General features: G+C 42.2%; 1 protein-coding gene across 1 annotated transcript; it reads right to left on the bottom strand.

The window, feature by feature from the left end:
* Positions 1-14,977: 14,977 nt before the first annotated feature.
* On the bottom strand, positions 14,978-15,943 carry LOC134943544 (olfactory receptor 2B6-like). Its single transcript, XM_063932328.1, has one exon. It carries the CDS (start codon positions 15,941-15,943, stop codon positions 14,978-14,980), a length of 966 nt encoding a protein of 321 aa, XP_063788398.1.
* Positions 15,944-16,875: the final 932 nt, after the last annotated feature.

Consider the following 16,875-nt stretch of genomic DNA (forward strand, 5'->3'; position numbering starts at 1 on the left):
CTCCGACAATTTTAGTTTAGGTTTTGGAGTCCTTTTTTTTCTGATATTTGGTGTTTTGGATTTGACATGCTCTGTACTATGACATTGGGCATCGGCCTTGGCAGACGACGTTGCTGGCATTTCATCGTCTCGGCCATGACTAGTGGCAGCAGCTTCAGCACGAGGTGGAAGTGGATCTTGATCTTTCCCTAATTTTGGAACCTCAACTTTTTTGTTCTCCATATTTTATAGGCAGAACTAAAAGGCACCTCAGGTAAACAATGGAGATGGATGGATTGGATACTAGTATACAATTATGGACGGACTGCCACGGTTAGGTGGTATAAAAAAACCACGGTTAGGTGGTATATATTATAATAATAATACAATTATGGATGGACGGACTGCCTGCCGACTGCCGACACAGAGGTAGCCACAGCCGTGAACTACCGCACTGTACACTGGTTGATAAAGAGATAGTAGTATACTCGTAACAACTAGTATGACACTATGACGACGGTATAAAGAATGAAAAAAAAACCACGGTTAGGTGGTATATATTATAATAATAATACAATTATGGATGGACGGACTGCCTGCCGACTGCCGACACAGAGGTAGCCACAGCCGTGAACTACCGCACTGTACACTGGTTGATAAAGAGATAGTAGTATACTCGTAACAACTAGTATGACACTATGACGACGGTATAAAGAAAGAAAAAAAAATACCACAGTTAGGTGGTATATATTATAATAATAATACAATTATGGATGGACGGACTGCCTGCCGACTGCCGACACAGAGGTAGCCACAGCCGTGAACTACCGCACTGTACACTGGTTGATAAAGAGATAGTAGTATACTCGTAACAACTAGTATGACACTATGACGACGGTATATAGAAAGAAAAAAAAATACCACAGTTAGGTGGTATATATTATAATAATAATACAATTATGGATGGACGGACTGCCTGCCGACTGCCGACACAGAGGTAGCCACAGCCGTGAACTACCGCACTGTACACTGGTTGATAAAGAGATAGTAGTATACTCGTAACAACTAGTATGACACTATGACGACGGTATAAAGAATGAAAAAAAAACCACGGTTAGGTGGTATATATTATAATAATAATACAATTATGGATGGACGGACTGCCTGCCGACTGCCGACACAGAGGTAGCCACAGCCGTGAACTACCGCACTGTACACTGGTTGATAAAGAGATAGTAGTATACTCGTAACAACTAGTATGACACTATGACGACGGTATAAAGAAAGAAAAAAAAATACCACAGTTAGGTGGTATATATTATAATAATAATACAATTATGGATGGACGGACTGCCTGCCGACTGCCGACACAGAGGTAGCCACAGCCGTGAACTACCGCACTGTACACTGGTTGATAAAGAGATTGTAGTATACTCGTAACAACTAGTATGACACTATGACGACGGTATAAAGAATGAAAAAAAAACCACGGTTAGGTGGTATATATTATAATAATAATACAGTTATGGATGGACGGACTGCCTGCCGACTGCCGACACAGAGGTAGCCACAGCCGTGAACTACCGCACTGTACACTGGTTGATAAAGAGATAGTAGTATACTCGTAACAACTAGTATGACACTATGACGACGGTATAAAGAAAGAAAAAAAAATACCACAGTTAGGTGGTATATATTATAATAATAATACAATTATGGATGGACGGACTGCCTGCCGACTGCCGACACAGAGGTAGCCACAGCCGTGAACTACCGCACTGTACACTGGTTGATAAAGAGATAGTAGTATACTCGTAACAACTAGTATGACACTATGACGACGGTATAAAGAAAGAAAAAAAAATACCACAGTTAGGTGGTATATATTATAATAATAATACAATTATGGATGGACGGACTGCCTGCCGACTGCCGACACAGAGGTAGCCACAGCCGTGAACTACCGCACTGTACACTGGTTGATAAAGAGATAGTAGTATACTCGTAACAACTAGTATGACACTATGACGACGGTATAAAGAATGAAAAAAAAACCACGGTTAGGTGGTATATATTATAATAATAATACAATTATGGATGGACGGACTGCCTGCCGACTGCCGACACAGAGGTAGCCACAGCCGTGAACTACCGCACTGTACACTGGTTGATAAAGAGATAGTAGTATACTCGTAACAACTAGTATGACACTATGACGACGGTATAAAGAAAGAAAAAAAAATACCACGGTTAGGTGGTATATATTGTAATACAATTATGGATGGACGGACTGCCTGCCGAGTTCCGACTGCCGACACAGAGGTAGCCACAGCCGTGAACTACCGCACTGTACTGTGTCTGCTGCTAATATAGACTGGTTGATAAAGAGATAGTATACAATACATACAACAATATACTACTATACTGGTGGTCAGGCACTGGTCACCACTAGTCACACTGGCAGTGGCACTCCTGCAGCAAAAGTGTGCACTGTTTAATTTTAAATTAATATAATATTATGTACTCCTGGGGGCTCCTGCTATAACAACCTGCAGTGCTCCCCAGTCTCCCCCACAATTATTATAAGCTTTGCCTTTTATACATTGATGTGCAGCACACTGGGCTGAGCTGAGTGCACACAGACTGAGTCACACTGTGTGACTGGCTGCTGCTGTGTATCGTTTTTTTTCAGGCAGAGAACGGATATAGCAGAGAACGGATATATTATATTAAAATAAATAAAAGTTAACTAACAACAACTGCACTGGTCACTGTGGTAAACTCTGTCTGACTCTGCACAATCTCTCTCTCTCTTCTAATCTAATTTCTAATGGAGAGGACGCCAGCCACGTCCTCTCCCTATCAATCTCAATGCACGTGTGAAAATGGCGGCGACGCGCGGCTCCTTATATAGAATCCGAGTCTCGCGAGAATCCGACAGCGTCATGATGACGTTCGGGCGCGCTCGGGTTAACCGAGCAAGGCGGGAGGATCCGAGTCTGCTCGGACCCGTGAAAAAAACATGAAGTTCGTGCGGGTTCGGTTTCAGAGAAACCGAACCCGCTCATCTCTAATTTATATATGCCTTGATTGTGATCTTTAATGACTGACACACCTTTCACTAATTAACAAATTAATTTTGAATTTTTTTAGAGTTATATTTTATATGAGTTAACATCTGAATCTGAAACAGTCTTGATTATAAGATTTGGATATCATATTCAGGTATGCATATAGCAGATTCAGTCATTCTAAATTTAATTACACATTCAGTAGATCTAACCATAACCATCTAACCATTCTTTTTGGTATATATCTAAATGTTCCCCTTTTTTACTAGACAGTTTGCCAAAACATCGATATATGACTGTCAGTACTCCTAAGAGGATCTTTGAACAATACCCCCTACAAGGGTCCCCATAAGGGATTAATTATAATTATTTTTAAGGTATGTTTATTTAATACATTTTAATATATTGAATACATATATATTTAGTTGTAAACCGTTTAAATACTGGTTTACATCAGATTCCCTTTTTTCCCCTCTTCATTAGGTAGTTTGTAAAAACACCAATATATAACTGCCAGTATTCCTAAGAGGTACCATCAATTAAGCCTCTATCAGGAGCTTGATAAGAAATTTAATTATTTTTATATCTAAGGTATGTTCCACTATTTTTAATGAAAATCATCCAAGTATTTCTATTAATAAACACATTTAATAATGTGTTTTTTATTCATTTACAAAGGTTACGATCCTCCATATATAAATCCACCAAGGGCAAATAAGTCTGTCCTTTATATTCGGTAGGTACTTACTTTATAAATTCCTCATACCACACATATTTTGCATCCTAAATTTAGTATATTCGTTTTTTAAACAGAAAATCATTTTTTATTTTTCCCCAAACAAGTTACCCCTGATGAAGTTGATAAGACGAAATGCGTTGGGTTTGTCAGTCAGAAGTTTTCAACTTAGTTTGTGAAGAAACTCCCTTTCGAGCTCGCACCTTGTAAAAGGTGATGGAGTATCTAGAGTTCATATAACAAACGTATTGGTTGTATTTTATTGACACTATTTTAGATACATTTTTTGTAAACATTACATGATGAACTATGTGTAAAGTTTCATGTGTTCAAATATATGCTATTAAAATAACTTTTTACTAATTGGCCTTTGGCCTCTTGTTTGGTTGATTATTTGGTGCGGGGTGTCTGTTACAGGTCCCCAGATTTAAACATTCTCCAGTATACAATCCACACCTATGAAAATAACATTGGAAGAACCATTGTAAATACGCTTTATTTTAGCATCCTTGGGAAATTGTGTTTTTTCACTTATATATGTATGTACATTTTACATATATACACTAACATGCACATACATACATACATACATACATACATACATACATGCATACATTCATACACAAGCACACATACATAATTACAAATATATACATACTGTACACACATTGTTTGAACACTGTTTTCTCCACCAGGGGCTGGGAGCAGATGGGCAGCAGCGTGAGGATGGAGGGAGTTGCTGTGGCTGAGCATGCGCAGCCAACAGCTCTCCGCTGGGCATTTTGTTAATAGAAGAGAGCTACTGTACATACAGTAGCTCTCCATTGCTTCAGCAGGGCAGCAGCTTCACGTTCGCAATCACATACGCGATTGCGGCTTTTAGCTGAGACGGGGACAGCTGTGTCTCTGTCTCAAAAATAGAAAATCTTGCTCATCACGGGGGTTTCCAGGTACTCAGAAACCCCCCTGCATGCGCCACTGGATGTGGTTGCATACACAGATGTGTGTGCACTAAGCCACCTCCCTGTCACTGCCCAGGAGCCCCCAAGCACATTTTCACTACACTTCTGTGTGAGTCTGAACTTGTGTATTTGAATCAGGGCCTAATCCATAATTGTACGCACCTGCAATTGTGTAGACATGCGCAGCCTTTGTGAAAAATACAAGGAAAAACAGGGCTAAGTGTAGGCCCATGGCTACGCAGACTGGACACAACAATAGCGACACAGGTTCCAAACGTCATCGCAGCTGATACACCCCCAAAACGGCCATGACACGCCTGCGTTTTTGCAACAATTCCCTGTTACCTCCCCAAAAAGGTCACTTATTTTCCCATGTAATCTTCATTGCGAGCGGGATTGCAGCAGCACCATGACACATACACAGTGCGATTGCAGCACATGCGCAGTCTGCCGATAATTGCTCACTTGTGTGAACAACAGACATAAGGCCTTATTCAGGTTTGTTAGCAAACCAAAAAAGTTAGCAATTGGGCAAAACCATGTTGCACTGCAGGTGGGGCGGATGCAACATGTGCAGAGAGATTTAGATGTGGGTGATGTGTGTTCTAATTCAAATTCTAAATTGCAGTGTAGAAATTAAGTAGCCAGTGTTCACCCTGCACTGAAACAATATAACCCACCCAAATCTATCTATCTCTGCACATGTTACATCTGCCCCACGTGCAGTGCAACACCCAATTGCTTACTTTTTTTGATTTGCTAACCAACCTGAATAACCCCCATATTGTACAAATATGTGGGTGTGAGAAGAGTCAACGGTATTCCATCTCCATTGTGTGTGCATTGGATATTGTGCTATTTGTGATTGCTGTGATAATTGTGGTACTCTCACGACACACACAAAGGACAGTATTGAGCTTTATGCTGATGACCTGCTCCTATTCCTCTCAGATTTTGCAGCTGCTTCATGTGGAGGAGGAATTTTGCTCTGTCTCTGGTTTGAAAAATATATTGATATAAATGTAGCGTCTTTCCTGCTAATAAATCAGCCCCAGAATGCCCTTCACATATGGAGGGCTCTGCCAATACCTGTGTTTCTACTAAAATCTTGTGCAAGGAGCGTGGTTTGGAGGTGGGAGCCAATGCAGCTGCGTCCATGACCTTTTTCACAGGACTCTCTCCAGTATCTTATTTATGCCTCCTACTCCCCCTGCTGTTAGGGGAAGGGCATCATTAGCTAATGATATGTTGGGGCAAGAAAATTTAATTTGCTCCCTAAAGTAAGACAGGATATGGGATCATTGGATTTTGTCATTTTGTCGTTTAGCTATAGATATTTGTTCATGCACTCTTTATTAACCCACATTTTGAGAGCTATAAATTGGTAACATTTGTCTACTAAAATCCAATAAAAACTCAATAAATATCAGACTAAAAATATAATAATTACATAAATTGACGGTAGTCCATGCTGACTGGCCACAACATGGAGGCTCCACCAGGTGTAGGGTAAAAAGAGGAAGGGCTACACATTTCTACTAAACAAAACTCTTAAAGCTATCTGTGCAAATACTAGGAGCTTAGGAGACACAATTCCAGAGCTAATTGCAATAGACCTTTCTGCTGCTTTTGACACTGTGGCCACGCTCTCCTCCTGCAAATCCTTTACTTTCTTGGTCTGCATGATACTGATATGCCCTGGCTGTCCTCCTACCTTTCTGACCGTTCCTTCTCTGTCTGTTACGATTCCTGTACCCCAGACTGGGGAAGATCTTATGGCAGGGATCTGAGCACAGGAACCATATACAGGTTGTGGGAGCTGGAAAGCCTAGTAACCCCTGGAACCCTAACTCCGTTGTCTCGCCCGTGTTATCAGAAATCCCCTGCGAGACTATGGTTGCTTGAGCCCATGGCAGCCGCGTTCGAAGGGCGGATTATGTCTGCCCAACCCCGATGCCCCCGCAGGTCTTAATGGGAGACAAGGGGAAGTCCGAGACAGGGTGATAACAAGGGGCCCTCTGACTAAGCAACCAAGCCAGGGGTTACAAGCTAACTTAACTAAATCAAAAGGTATGTGCGGACTAGCCGCCAGGGAAAAGGACAACCAAAGATCCACTGATCCGACACTCCTATCCGGCACCGCTGGACACCAGAGTGGATCTTGTGGAAGCGGAATCCTCCGCAAAGCTCCAGAACACAATATAAACAAAATAATAATAATAGCGGACAAGCCGCAACACACGGCTGCGCCGCGACTCACGAACACCACCAGATGTTAAAGGTGCTTGATCAGACTCCAGGAACAGATGGTAAATTCCGAGTACAGGATCACTGAGAACAGGAACAAACGGGTAAACCGGGACTGGGAACTTTCTCTGCAGCAGACACAGGCAAACAGGAAGCTATCACCGGCGTCTGTGAGGAGTCCTGGGAGTGCTTTTAACAGAGAGTCTTCCAATCAGCTGTTTGGAGGCTGATTGGATTTAAATGCTATGCAGCTGACAAGCTGCATGGTCAGGGAAACAGATGAGTGATAATTACAACATGCCATGCAGCTGCATGCTACACAGCCAGGAAACCAGTGAAGATATAAACTTAGACCCAGCAACGGGGAACACGATCCGACAGTGGCGTCCCCGTTGCTAGGCGCCGGCCGCACTGACGAGCGGACCCTCGGCGCCTAACAGTACCCCCCCCTTGAGGAGGGGTCAAGGAACCCCTAAATCCGGGTTTCTGAGGAAATTCTTGAAAAAATGCCCTTTTGAGTCTTGGGGCATGAAGATCCTCATCTAGGACCCACGACCTTTCCTCAGGACCATAACCTCTCCAATGGACCAAAAAATAGAGCCGACCCCGGGACAACTTGGAATCGAGAACCTTCTCAACCACGAACTCCTGCTGACCCTGTACATTAACTGGTGATCTCCCCTGAGGTTTTTTACGAGGAAATCTGCTAGATGAAACATATGGTTTGAGCAAAGAGCAATGGAAGGTATTTCCGATCCGTAAAGTTTTTGGTAGCTGTAACCGGAAAGCAACTGGATTGACTTTTTTGATAATGAGAAATGGTCCAATAAATCTAGGACCCAATCTGGCTGAGGTTTGTCGAAGTTTGATATTGCGAGTCGACAGCCACACCCTGTCTCCTACTTTAAAAGTGCACGGCCGCCGGAGCTTGTCAGAAAAATTTTTTTCCCTGAAAGCTGCTTTTCTGAGAGCAATGTGCACTCTTTTCCAAATAAGTTTAAGATGAGAGGTCAGGGCCAGAGAGGAGACAGAGGAATGTTGAAAAAATGAATTAGCTCTGGGATGGAAACCAAAAACTGCAAAAAATGGAGATACATTGGTGGAGGAATGACAGGCATTATTATAAGCAAACTCTGCTAATGGAAGAAACTCAGACCAGTCATTTTGGAGTTTGGCCGAGTACAAACGTAAATATTGTTTCAGGGATTGATTCACTCGCTCAGTCTGTCCATTTGATTGTGGATGATAACCGGAGGTTAATGATAATTTCATCTTTAATGAAGCACAAAAAGATTTCCAAAATTGTGCAATGAATTGTGGACCCCTGTCAGAAACAATATCAGTGGGTAACCCATGGAGTCTGAAAACATGACGGAGGAACAAGACTGCCAATCCCTGGGCAGATGGCAATCGGGGAAGACCAACAAAATGAGCCATCTTACTAAAACGGTCCACTACCACCCATATGACTGTGCATCCAGCTGACAGAGGGAGATCCACCACAAAATCCATGGAGATATGCGACCATGGTCTAAGAGGAACATTCAATGGCATGAGTTGACCAATAGGCAAAGAGCGAGGAACTTTATGCTGTGCACAGACCTGACATGAAAAAACAAATTCTTTAATGTCTTTAGAAAGACCAGGCCACCACACTGAGCGGGATACCAATTCCAAAGTTTTAGCGACTCCCAGATGCCCTGCAACTTTGCTATCATGAAATTCCTCCAAAACAGTTGCTCTCAAAAACTCAGGAACAAAAAGACGACCAGCAGGAGTATTTCCCGGAGCTTGATGTTGAAGCAGCTTCAATTGAGAAAAAACATCCTGTGTGAGACCTGCCTGAATGACTGAAGGCGGAAGTATGGGAGTAACAGGACTGTTGTCTTGAACGGGAAGAAAACTGCGTGAGAGGGCATCTGCCTTGGTATTCTTGGAACCAGGTCTGAAGGTGATAATGAATTTGAAACGAGTAAAAAATAAAGCCCAACGAGCCTGTCGGGCATTCAGTCGCTTAGCTGATTCAATGTATTGAAGATTTTTGTGATCCGTCAAAACAGAAATGGTATGGCTCGCTCCTTCAAGCCAATGTCTCCACTCCTCAAAAGCCCATTTAATAGCCAGCAACTCCCGATTACCAACATCGTAGTTGGATTCAGCAGACGAGAACTTCCTGGACATAAAGGCACAAGGATGTAACTCAAGGGAATCTGGATCCTTCTGAGAAAGGATAGCCCCTACACCAACCTCCGAGGCATCTACCTCAACGATGAAAGGCAATTCTGGGTTGGGATGTCTAAGGACAGGGGCTGAGACAAAGGCTTGTTTCAAGGCCTGAAAAGATGCTTTAGCTTCACATGACCAATTGGTAGGATCTGCTCCCTTCTTAGTGAGTGCCACAATGGGAGCAACTAGGTCAGAGAAAGAGTGAATAAACCTTCTATAGTAGTTTGCAAACCCTAAAAAGCGCTGAATAGCTTTTAAGTTAGTGGGTTGCGCCCAACTCAGGATGGCTTGGAGCTTCTTAGGTTCCATTCGGAATCCCCGAGGGGAAATAATGTACCCTAAAAAGGATACCTCCGTGACGTGAAATTCACACTTCTCCGGTTTGGCATACAAGTGATTTTCACGTAATTTCTTAAGCACCTGACGCACCTGGGTAACATGTTGTTCTACAGAGTCAGAATATATCAAAATGTCGTCTAAATAGACCACGACGAATCTTCCCAGAAACTCACGGAGCACATCATTAATGAGATCCTGAAAGACTGCCGGAGCGTTAGATAGGCCGAATGGCATGACCAGATACTCATAGTGGCCTGATTGAGTACTGAATGCCGTTTTCCACTCATCCCCTGACCTGATTCTAATGAGATTATATGCTCCTCTCAGGTCAATCTTAGAAAAAATAACAGCCGAACGTAGCTGATCAAAGAGGACAGAGATCAGTGGCAGGGGGTAAGTATTCTTTACTGAGATCTTATTCAAGGCTCGAAAGTCAATGCAGGGTCTGAGGGAACCATCCTTCTTCTCTACGAAGAAGAAACCTGCACTTAAAGGGGATTTAGATGGCCTGATAAACCCTTTCTCAAGACTTTCTTTCACATACTCATTCATGGCCACCGTTTCAGGACCAGACAAAGCATATAACCTTCCTTTAGGCAACGTGGCACCAGGAATTAACTCAATGGTACAATCATAAGGCCTATGGGGAGGCAAAATATCAGCATTGCCCTTGGAAAACACATCCAAAAAATCCTGGTATTCTCCAGGAATATGTGCGGACCTGGCAGAAGCTACTCGGATAGGAAGTGTAATACATTCTTTATCACAGATGGTACCCCATTGTAGGATCTCCCCAGACTGCCAATCTATGATGGGATTATGGAAGGCCAGCCAAGGGTGACCCAGAACCACAGGAACTGCTGGACAATGGGTAAGAAAAAACTCAATCTTTTCTGAATGTAGAGCTCCCACCGAGAGCAAAACTGGAGGTGTACATAGAGAAATAACCCCATTGGATAAGGGACTCCCATCTAAACCATGCATGGTGACACACCTACCTAAGGTTAGCTGAGGAATACCTAAGGCCTTGGCCCATGTTAAGTCCATAAAGTTTCCTGCAGCTCCACTGTCCACAAAAGCAGAGACCGAGGAACAGAGGCTGTCATAAGAAACTTTAGCAGGAACCAACAGTGAATTATTCGAGGAGATGAGCTGTAGACCAAAGTGAACCCCCTCACTATTCACTTGGTCAGGAAGTTTCCCGACTTGTTTGGGCAACTACGGGCAAAATGTCCCTTACCTCCGCAGTACAAACACAGACCCGAATTTTGCCTCCTGGTTCTTTCTTCCGGAGACAATTTGGAGAGACCAATCTGCATAGGCTCTCCCATGTCTACAGGAACGGAAGGAACACAGGGAAAAGAAACTACAGATGCCCCTTTTTCAGTCCTCCGCTCTCTGAGCCGACGATCTATTTTAATAGAGAGCTCCATGAGTTTATCAAGGGTCTCAGGAGCGGGATACTGAAGGAGGCTGTCTTTTATAGATTCAGATAAGCCGAGGCGAAACTGACTGCGCAGGGCAGGGTCATTCCAGCCACAGTCGTTCGACCAACGGCGAAACTCCGTACAATAATTCTCTGCAGGATTCCTACCCTGTCTCAGAGCACGCAACTGACTTTCTGCGGACGCCTCTCTATCAGGGTCGTCATACAATAGCCCCAAAGATTTAAAAAAGGCGTCTACAGACGATAAGGCCGGATCGTCTGTCTTCAAACCAAAAGCCCAGGTCTGAGGATCCCCCTGAAGCAGAGAAACTACAATCCCAACCCGCTGAGCCTCCGTACCTGAGGAGACTGGTCTCAAACGAAAATACAGTTTACAAGACTCTTTAAAATTAAAAAACTGTTTTCTATCCCCAGAAAAACGGTCAGGCAGATGCATTTTTGGTTCAGGGACAACCCTCGGGGAAGTCCGTAACAGATCTTCCTGTGAGCTCACCCGGAGGGACAGATCCTGAACCATCTGGGTAAGTTCCTGAATCTGACTAACTAGGAACTGGCCAGGGTTTGGCCCAACACCGGTGGGATTCATGAGGCCGACAAAAATTCTCCCAACTGGATCAGTGAAAAAATTAACTCCTGTTGAAATTTTTTCTTTTGTGGCCGGTGATAATGTTACGATTCCTGTACCCCAGACTGGGGAAGATCTTATGGCAGGGATCTGAGCACAGGAACCATATACAGGTTGTGGGAGCTGGAAAGCCTAGTAACCCCTGGAACCCTAACTCCGTTGTCTCGCCCGTGTTATCAGAAATCCCCTGCGAGACTATGGTTGCTTGAGCCCATGGCAGCCGCGTTCGAAGGGCGGATTATGTCTGCCCAACCCCGATGCCCCCGCAGGTCTTAATGGGAGACAAGGGGAAGTCCGAGACAGGGTGATAACAAGGGGCCCTCTGACTAAGCAACCAAGCCAGGGGTTACAAGCTAACTTAACTAAATCAAAAGGTATGTGCGGACTAGCCGCCAGGGAAAAGGACAACCAAAGATCCACTGATCCGACACTCCTATCCGGCACCGCTGGACACCAGAGTGGATCTTGTGGAAGCGGAATCCTCCGCAAAGCTCCAGAACACAATATAAACAAAATAATAATAATAGCGGACAAGCCGCAACACACGGCTGCGCCGCGACTCACGAACACCACCAGATGTTAAAGGTGCTTGATCAGACTCCAGGAACAGATGGTAAATTCCGAGTACAGGATCACTGAGAACAGGAACAAACGGGTAAACCGGGACTGGGAACTTTCTCTGCAGCAGACACAGGCAAACAGGAAGCTATCACCGGCGTCTGTGAGGAGTCCTGGGAGTGCTTTTAACAGAGAGTCTTCCAATCAGCTGTTTGGAGGCTGATTGGATTTAAATGCTATGCAGCTGACAAGCTGCATGGTCAGGGAAACAGATGAGTGATAATTACAACATGCCATGCAGCTGCATGCTACACAGCCAGGAAACCAGTGAAGATATAAACTTAGACCCAGCAACGGGGAACACGATCCGACAGTGGCGTCCCCGTTGCTAGGCGCCGGCCGCACTGACGAGCGGACCCTCGGCGCCTAACACTGTCTCCTCTCATGACTCCACCTCCCCCCACTTCCTCTACCAGTAGGTGTCCCCCAAGTTTCTGTTCTTGGGCCTCTCCTTTTCTCTCTTTACACATCCTCATTAGGTGAGCTCATTAGCTCTTTTGACTTAAAATATCATGTCTATGCTGACAATACTCATGCTGACAATACTGAAATCTACCTTTCCTCCCCTGACCTCTCCCCTGCTCTCCTCACTCGTATCTCCAACTGTCTCTCTGCTATCTTTTCCTGGATGTCCCAGCATTTTCTTAAACTTAACATGTTTAAGACTGAGCTGATCATCTTCCCTCCCTCCTGCCTAACCTCACCTCCATCAATTTCATTATCCATTGATGGCACTACTATCTTCTCTAGCCCCCAAGTGTGCTGTCTGGGAGTAATCCTTGACTCCTCCCTCTCCTTCAAACCACACATTCAGTACCTCTCACAAACCTGCAGTTTCCATCTAAAAAACATCTCCAGGATCAGACACTTTCTCACCCAGGATGCTACTAAGACCCTCACCCACTCACTGGTAATCTCTAGATTGAACTACTGTAATCTTCTCTCCTATTTTGCTTTCCAGAAAAATGACTCTTTACACTCCAATCTATCTTCAATGCTGCTGCCCGTCTCATCTTCCTCACCAAATTTACTACATTCACCTTCCTTCTCTTGCAAGGCCTTCATTGGCTACCCTTCCCACTCAGAATCCAAATCAAGCTTCTCACACTCACCTACAAAGCCCTTCTCACTCTTACATCTCTAACTTTGTTTCTGTTTACATTCCCACCCATCCTCTTTACTCTGCCTGCCACCTAATTTCCTCCACCCACTCCTACCTACAAGATTTTGCACGTGCTGCTCCCTAACTCTGGAATTGTCTTCCTCTCACCGTCTGACTCTCCACCTCTCTACAAAACTTCAAATTGGCTCTCAAGACCAACTTCCTAACCAAACCCAGCCAATTCTCCTCCTAACCCTCTTGTTTATGCTCACTGTCTATCCCTTCTGTGTCACCCCGGGTTGTCTGCCCTTCACCTTTTAGATTGTAAGCTTGCAAGAGCAGGGCTTTCTGTCCTCATGTGCCTTACCTTTACTTACTAAAACTATCTTTTACGCCATACTCCCTTTGATGGCACCTAACCCCTGGTTATCCATACATGTCCTACATTGTCTTAAACTGTAAGTGCTGTTTTCTTGTTTGCTCATTTGATTATGTACTGTGTAATGGATGCCGTGGATCCCTTGTGGCGCCATATAAATAAAAGATAATAATAATAATAATAATAATAAGAATAATAATAAGAATAAGAATAGTGACAGGGGATTATTTAGATATTGTGGCAATTATGGAGCCATGGTGCAATGGGAATCATTACTAGGACATACTGTAGTTAGACAGGATACAGTTTATTTAGGAAGGACAGAATGGTAAGAATTAGATGAGAGGTAGCAATTTATGAGGAAAAAAAGCATAAATGTGACTTTAATACAAAATATTGAAGAAAAAACTGAATCCCTTTGGGAGACCATAGAAAAAGGAGAGAAGATCACTATTCCTTCTGGTCTGGATTGATAGATGGACGCCTCCTGGATGCATCGCAGATCAGAGTGCAACATCTGAAGAAGCAGCCTTGGATCACTATCATGACCACTGGTTTGTAGTCCTCAGCCATCTGAGAAAGCCTCAGGTTACTCCAAATGACTCTGGTCTTTTCATGTTTACAAGATAGGGACAACAAACTATTACAGATCCACTTCTAGTATAAAGTTTCCATGATCTAAGCCTTTCCTTACCACTGCAGGTGGTGTAATGGGATAACAGCTATGTTCCTATATTTTGTAACAAATAATTTCATCTGATAATTATCATTGATCTGTATACTTTAATCACAAACTAACATTACTTGGATTGGGAACATTGTTTCTTACATTTTCTTGCAACATTAATTTTTTGACTAGTAATGTTAAAAAGTACTACTCAAGTGGGAATACAGTACTGACAGTTGTTATTAGGTCATTTGAAAATTAACTGTAGATGACTCTATGTGAATGTTAATGATATTTAAGAAAAGAGAAATCTTCAAAAGACATATTTATTTTTTGAGCATTTAAACTCCAAAATCAAAATCATATCTAGAAGGTTTTACCAAAATCAAAGCACAGAGATGGTTTTAAAATCAAAACTGAGACATGGGGGTCAGGTCACATCTCTATAAGATACTATCAATTTTGTTATGGTAAAATGTTTTAGTGCAAATAAAACCAAATGCCTACATTTTTGACAGCAAACCATGTGTTTAGCGGAAACTGACATAAAATAGACTCACTCATCTCTACATAATATAGTTATTTTTTAATTACAACACCTAAATTTATAGCAACATAAACCATTCTAAATTTTAATTTTGAAAAGGCCGCTTTTACATCATTATTTCTAAGAGTATAAATCAAAGGATTCAGCATTGGTGAAAAAATTAAATAAAATATAGCAATAAATTTGTCAGTACTTGGTTGAGAGTTTGATCTCGGTTTCATGAAAGCAGCCATAGCTGAGCCATAAAATATGGTCACAACCAATATATGAGACCCACAGGTGGAGAAAGCTTTCCGCTGCCCGGCAGAAGATTTAATTTTTAAGATACAAATAATTATTTGAGAATAAGTTATTATAATAAATGTCACTGGTATAAGAAGAAGAATCACACTTTCCACAAAAACAACAAATTCAATAAATGAAATATTTTCACAACCCAGTGATAATACTTCTGGAACTTGACATAAAAAATGATTAATTTCTTTATTGTCACAGCGATTTACATTGAGTGTAAGAGTGGCAAGTGAGGTAGAGAAAATAAATCCACATAGCCATATACCAATGGTTAGTCCCACACAAACAGCTTTACTCATGATTGTAGTATAATGTAATGGATAACATATAGCTATATAACGATCATAAGCCATAATAGCAAGCAGACCACACTCTGATTGCCCTAAACAGAGAGTAGTGTACATTTGTGTTATACACTCAGCATAAGAGATAGTTTTCTTTACCGAAATTAAATCTTTCAACATCCTCGGCACAGTGCAAGACGTATAGCAGAGATCCACAAATGAGAGGTTGCCAAGGAAGAAATACATAGGTGTGTGAAGACTGATATCAGACCAGATTAGAATAATGATGGAGATGTTCCCAATTAATATGATCATATACACAAGCAGGAATATGAAGAACAGGATAACTTGTGTCCTGGGCTCACTGGAAAGCCCAAGAAGAATAAATTCCATTATATCTGTGTTATTTTTCCAAGGCATTGCTTAAAATAAAATGGAAAATTATCTCAGTGATCCTTTATTAAATATTTTGCTAAATAATGTTGCTTACTGAATTAAAAAAGCTGAAAAGAAAATCATCTATATTATACTTTGTAAATTTCTTTACAATAATACAATAGAAAATGTGCCTATAAATTAACTTAAACATTATGAATTGTCATATGGATAACGGTGAGAGATGGTTTTACTTTACATCAGCTCTGTAGCTTTCCACTAACATACTGTAATCATCTTCTCATAAACATGTGACATTTTGTGAGGGCTGTAGGAAACTGTTGTACTGTACTTGTACCTAGGAACATCCTCACACCAAGGGCACGGTGGTTTAGTAGAACTCATTTTAGCGCCTAAGCCTACTGAGATAACTTACAATGATTTTTCCTTCCTGATGAGAGAGCTGTAAATGACCTTGGGAACATGGAACAAGAATAGCATAGAGCTACACACAGTTACTCCAAACTGAGAGATATCTGTTACACTTCACATGCAATATGAAAGGACAGCACCAGTTGAGGACGGACACTCAGTTATGATAAATGATGAAGGACAGTTATGGCTGCCTACAGATAACTAAAGGTTTCTACGGTGACTGTATTCTGTTGGGTGTGGTATAAAAGATTTACAGTTATTAGATAGACAGTCAATAGGTCACACCATTTGGTTGATATGCATTAGGTTGACAGGGTCAAATGGTCTACAGATAAAAGGTAGACTGTAACAGGTCAACAGGTAAAAAAGGTTGAAAGGATCAAAAGGTTGTAATGGAAATGGTTGACACAAAAAAAAAGGTTGACACAAGGTTTTTATGTTTTTTTTGTGTCATTTGGTATGTTTCATCACCCTTGACCCTAATTAGTGTTAGCATAGACCATCACATGCTCATTTCACTTGCTATGCTTCAGATAAGGTGC

Source organism: Pseudophryne corroboree, chromosome 7 (genome assembly GCF_028390025.1).
Source record: "Pseudophryne corroboree isolate aPseCor3 chromosome 7, aPseCor3.hap2, whole genome shotgun sequence".
Classification (NCBI taxonomy): Eukaryota; Metazoa; Chordata; class Amphibia; order Anura; family Myobatrachidae; genus Pseudophryne; species Pseudophryne corroboree.

What these genes read in the sequence shown, in the direction of transcription:
- LOC134943544 (XM_063932328.1), bottom strand. Translation starts at nt 15,943, where the DNA reads ATGCCTTGGAAAAATAACACAGATATAATGGAATTTATTCTTCTTGGG.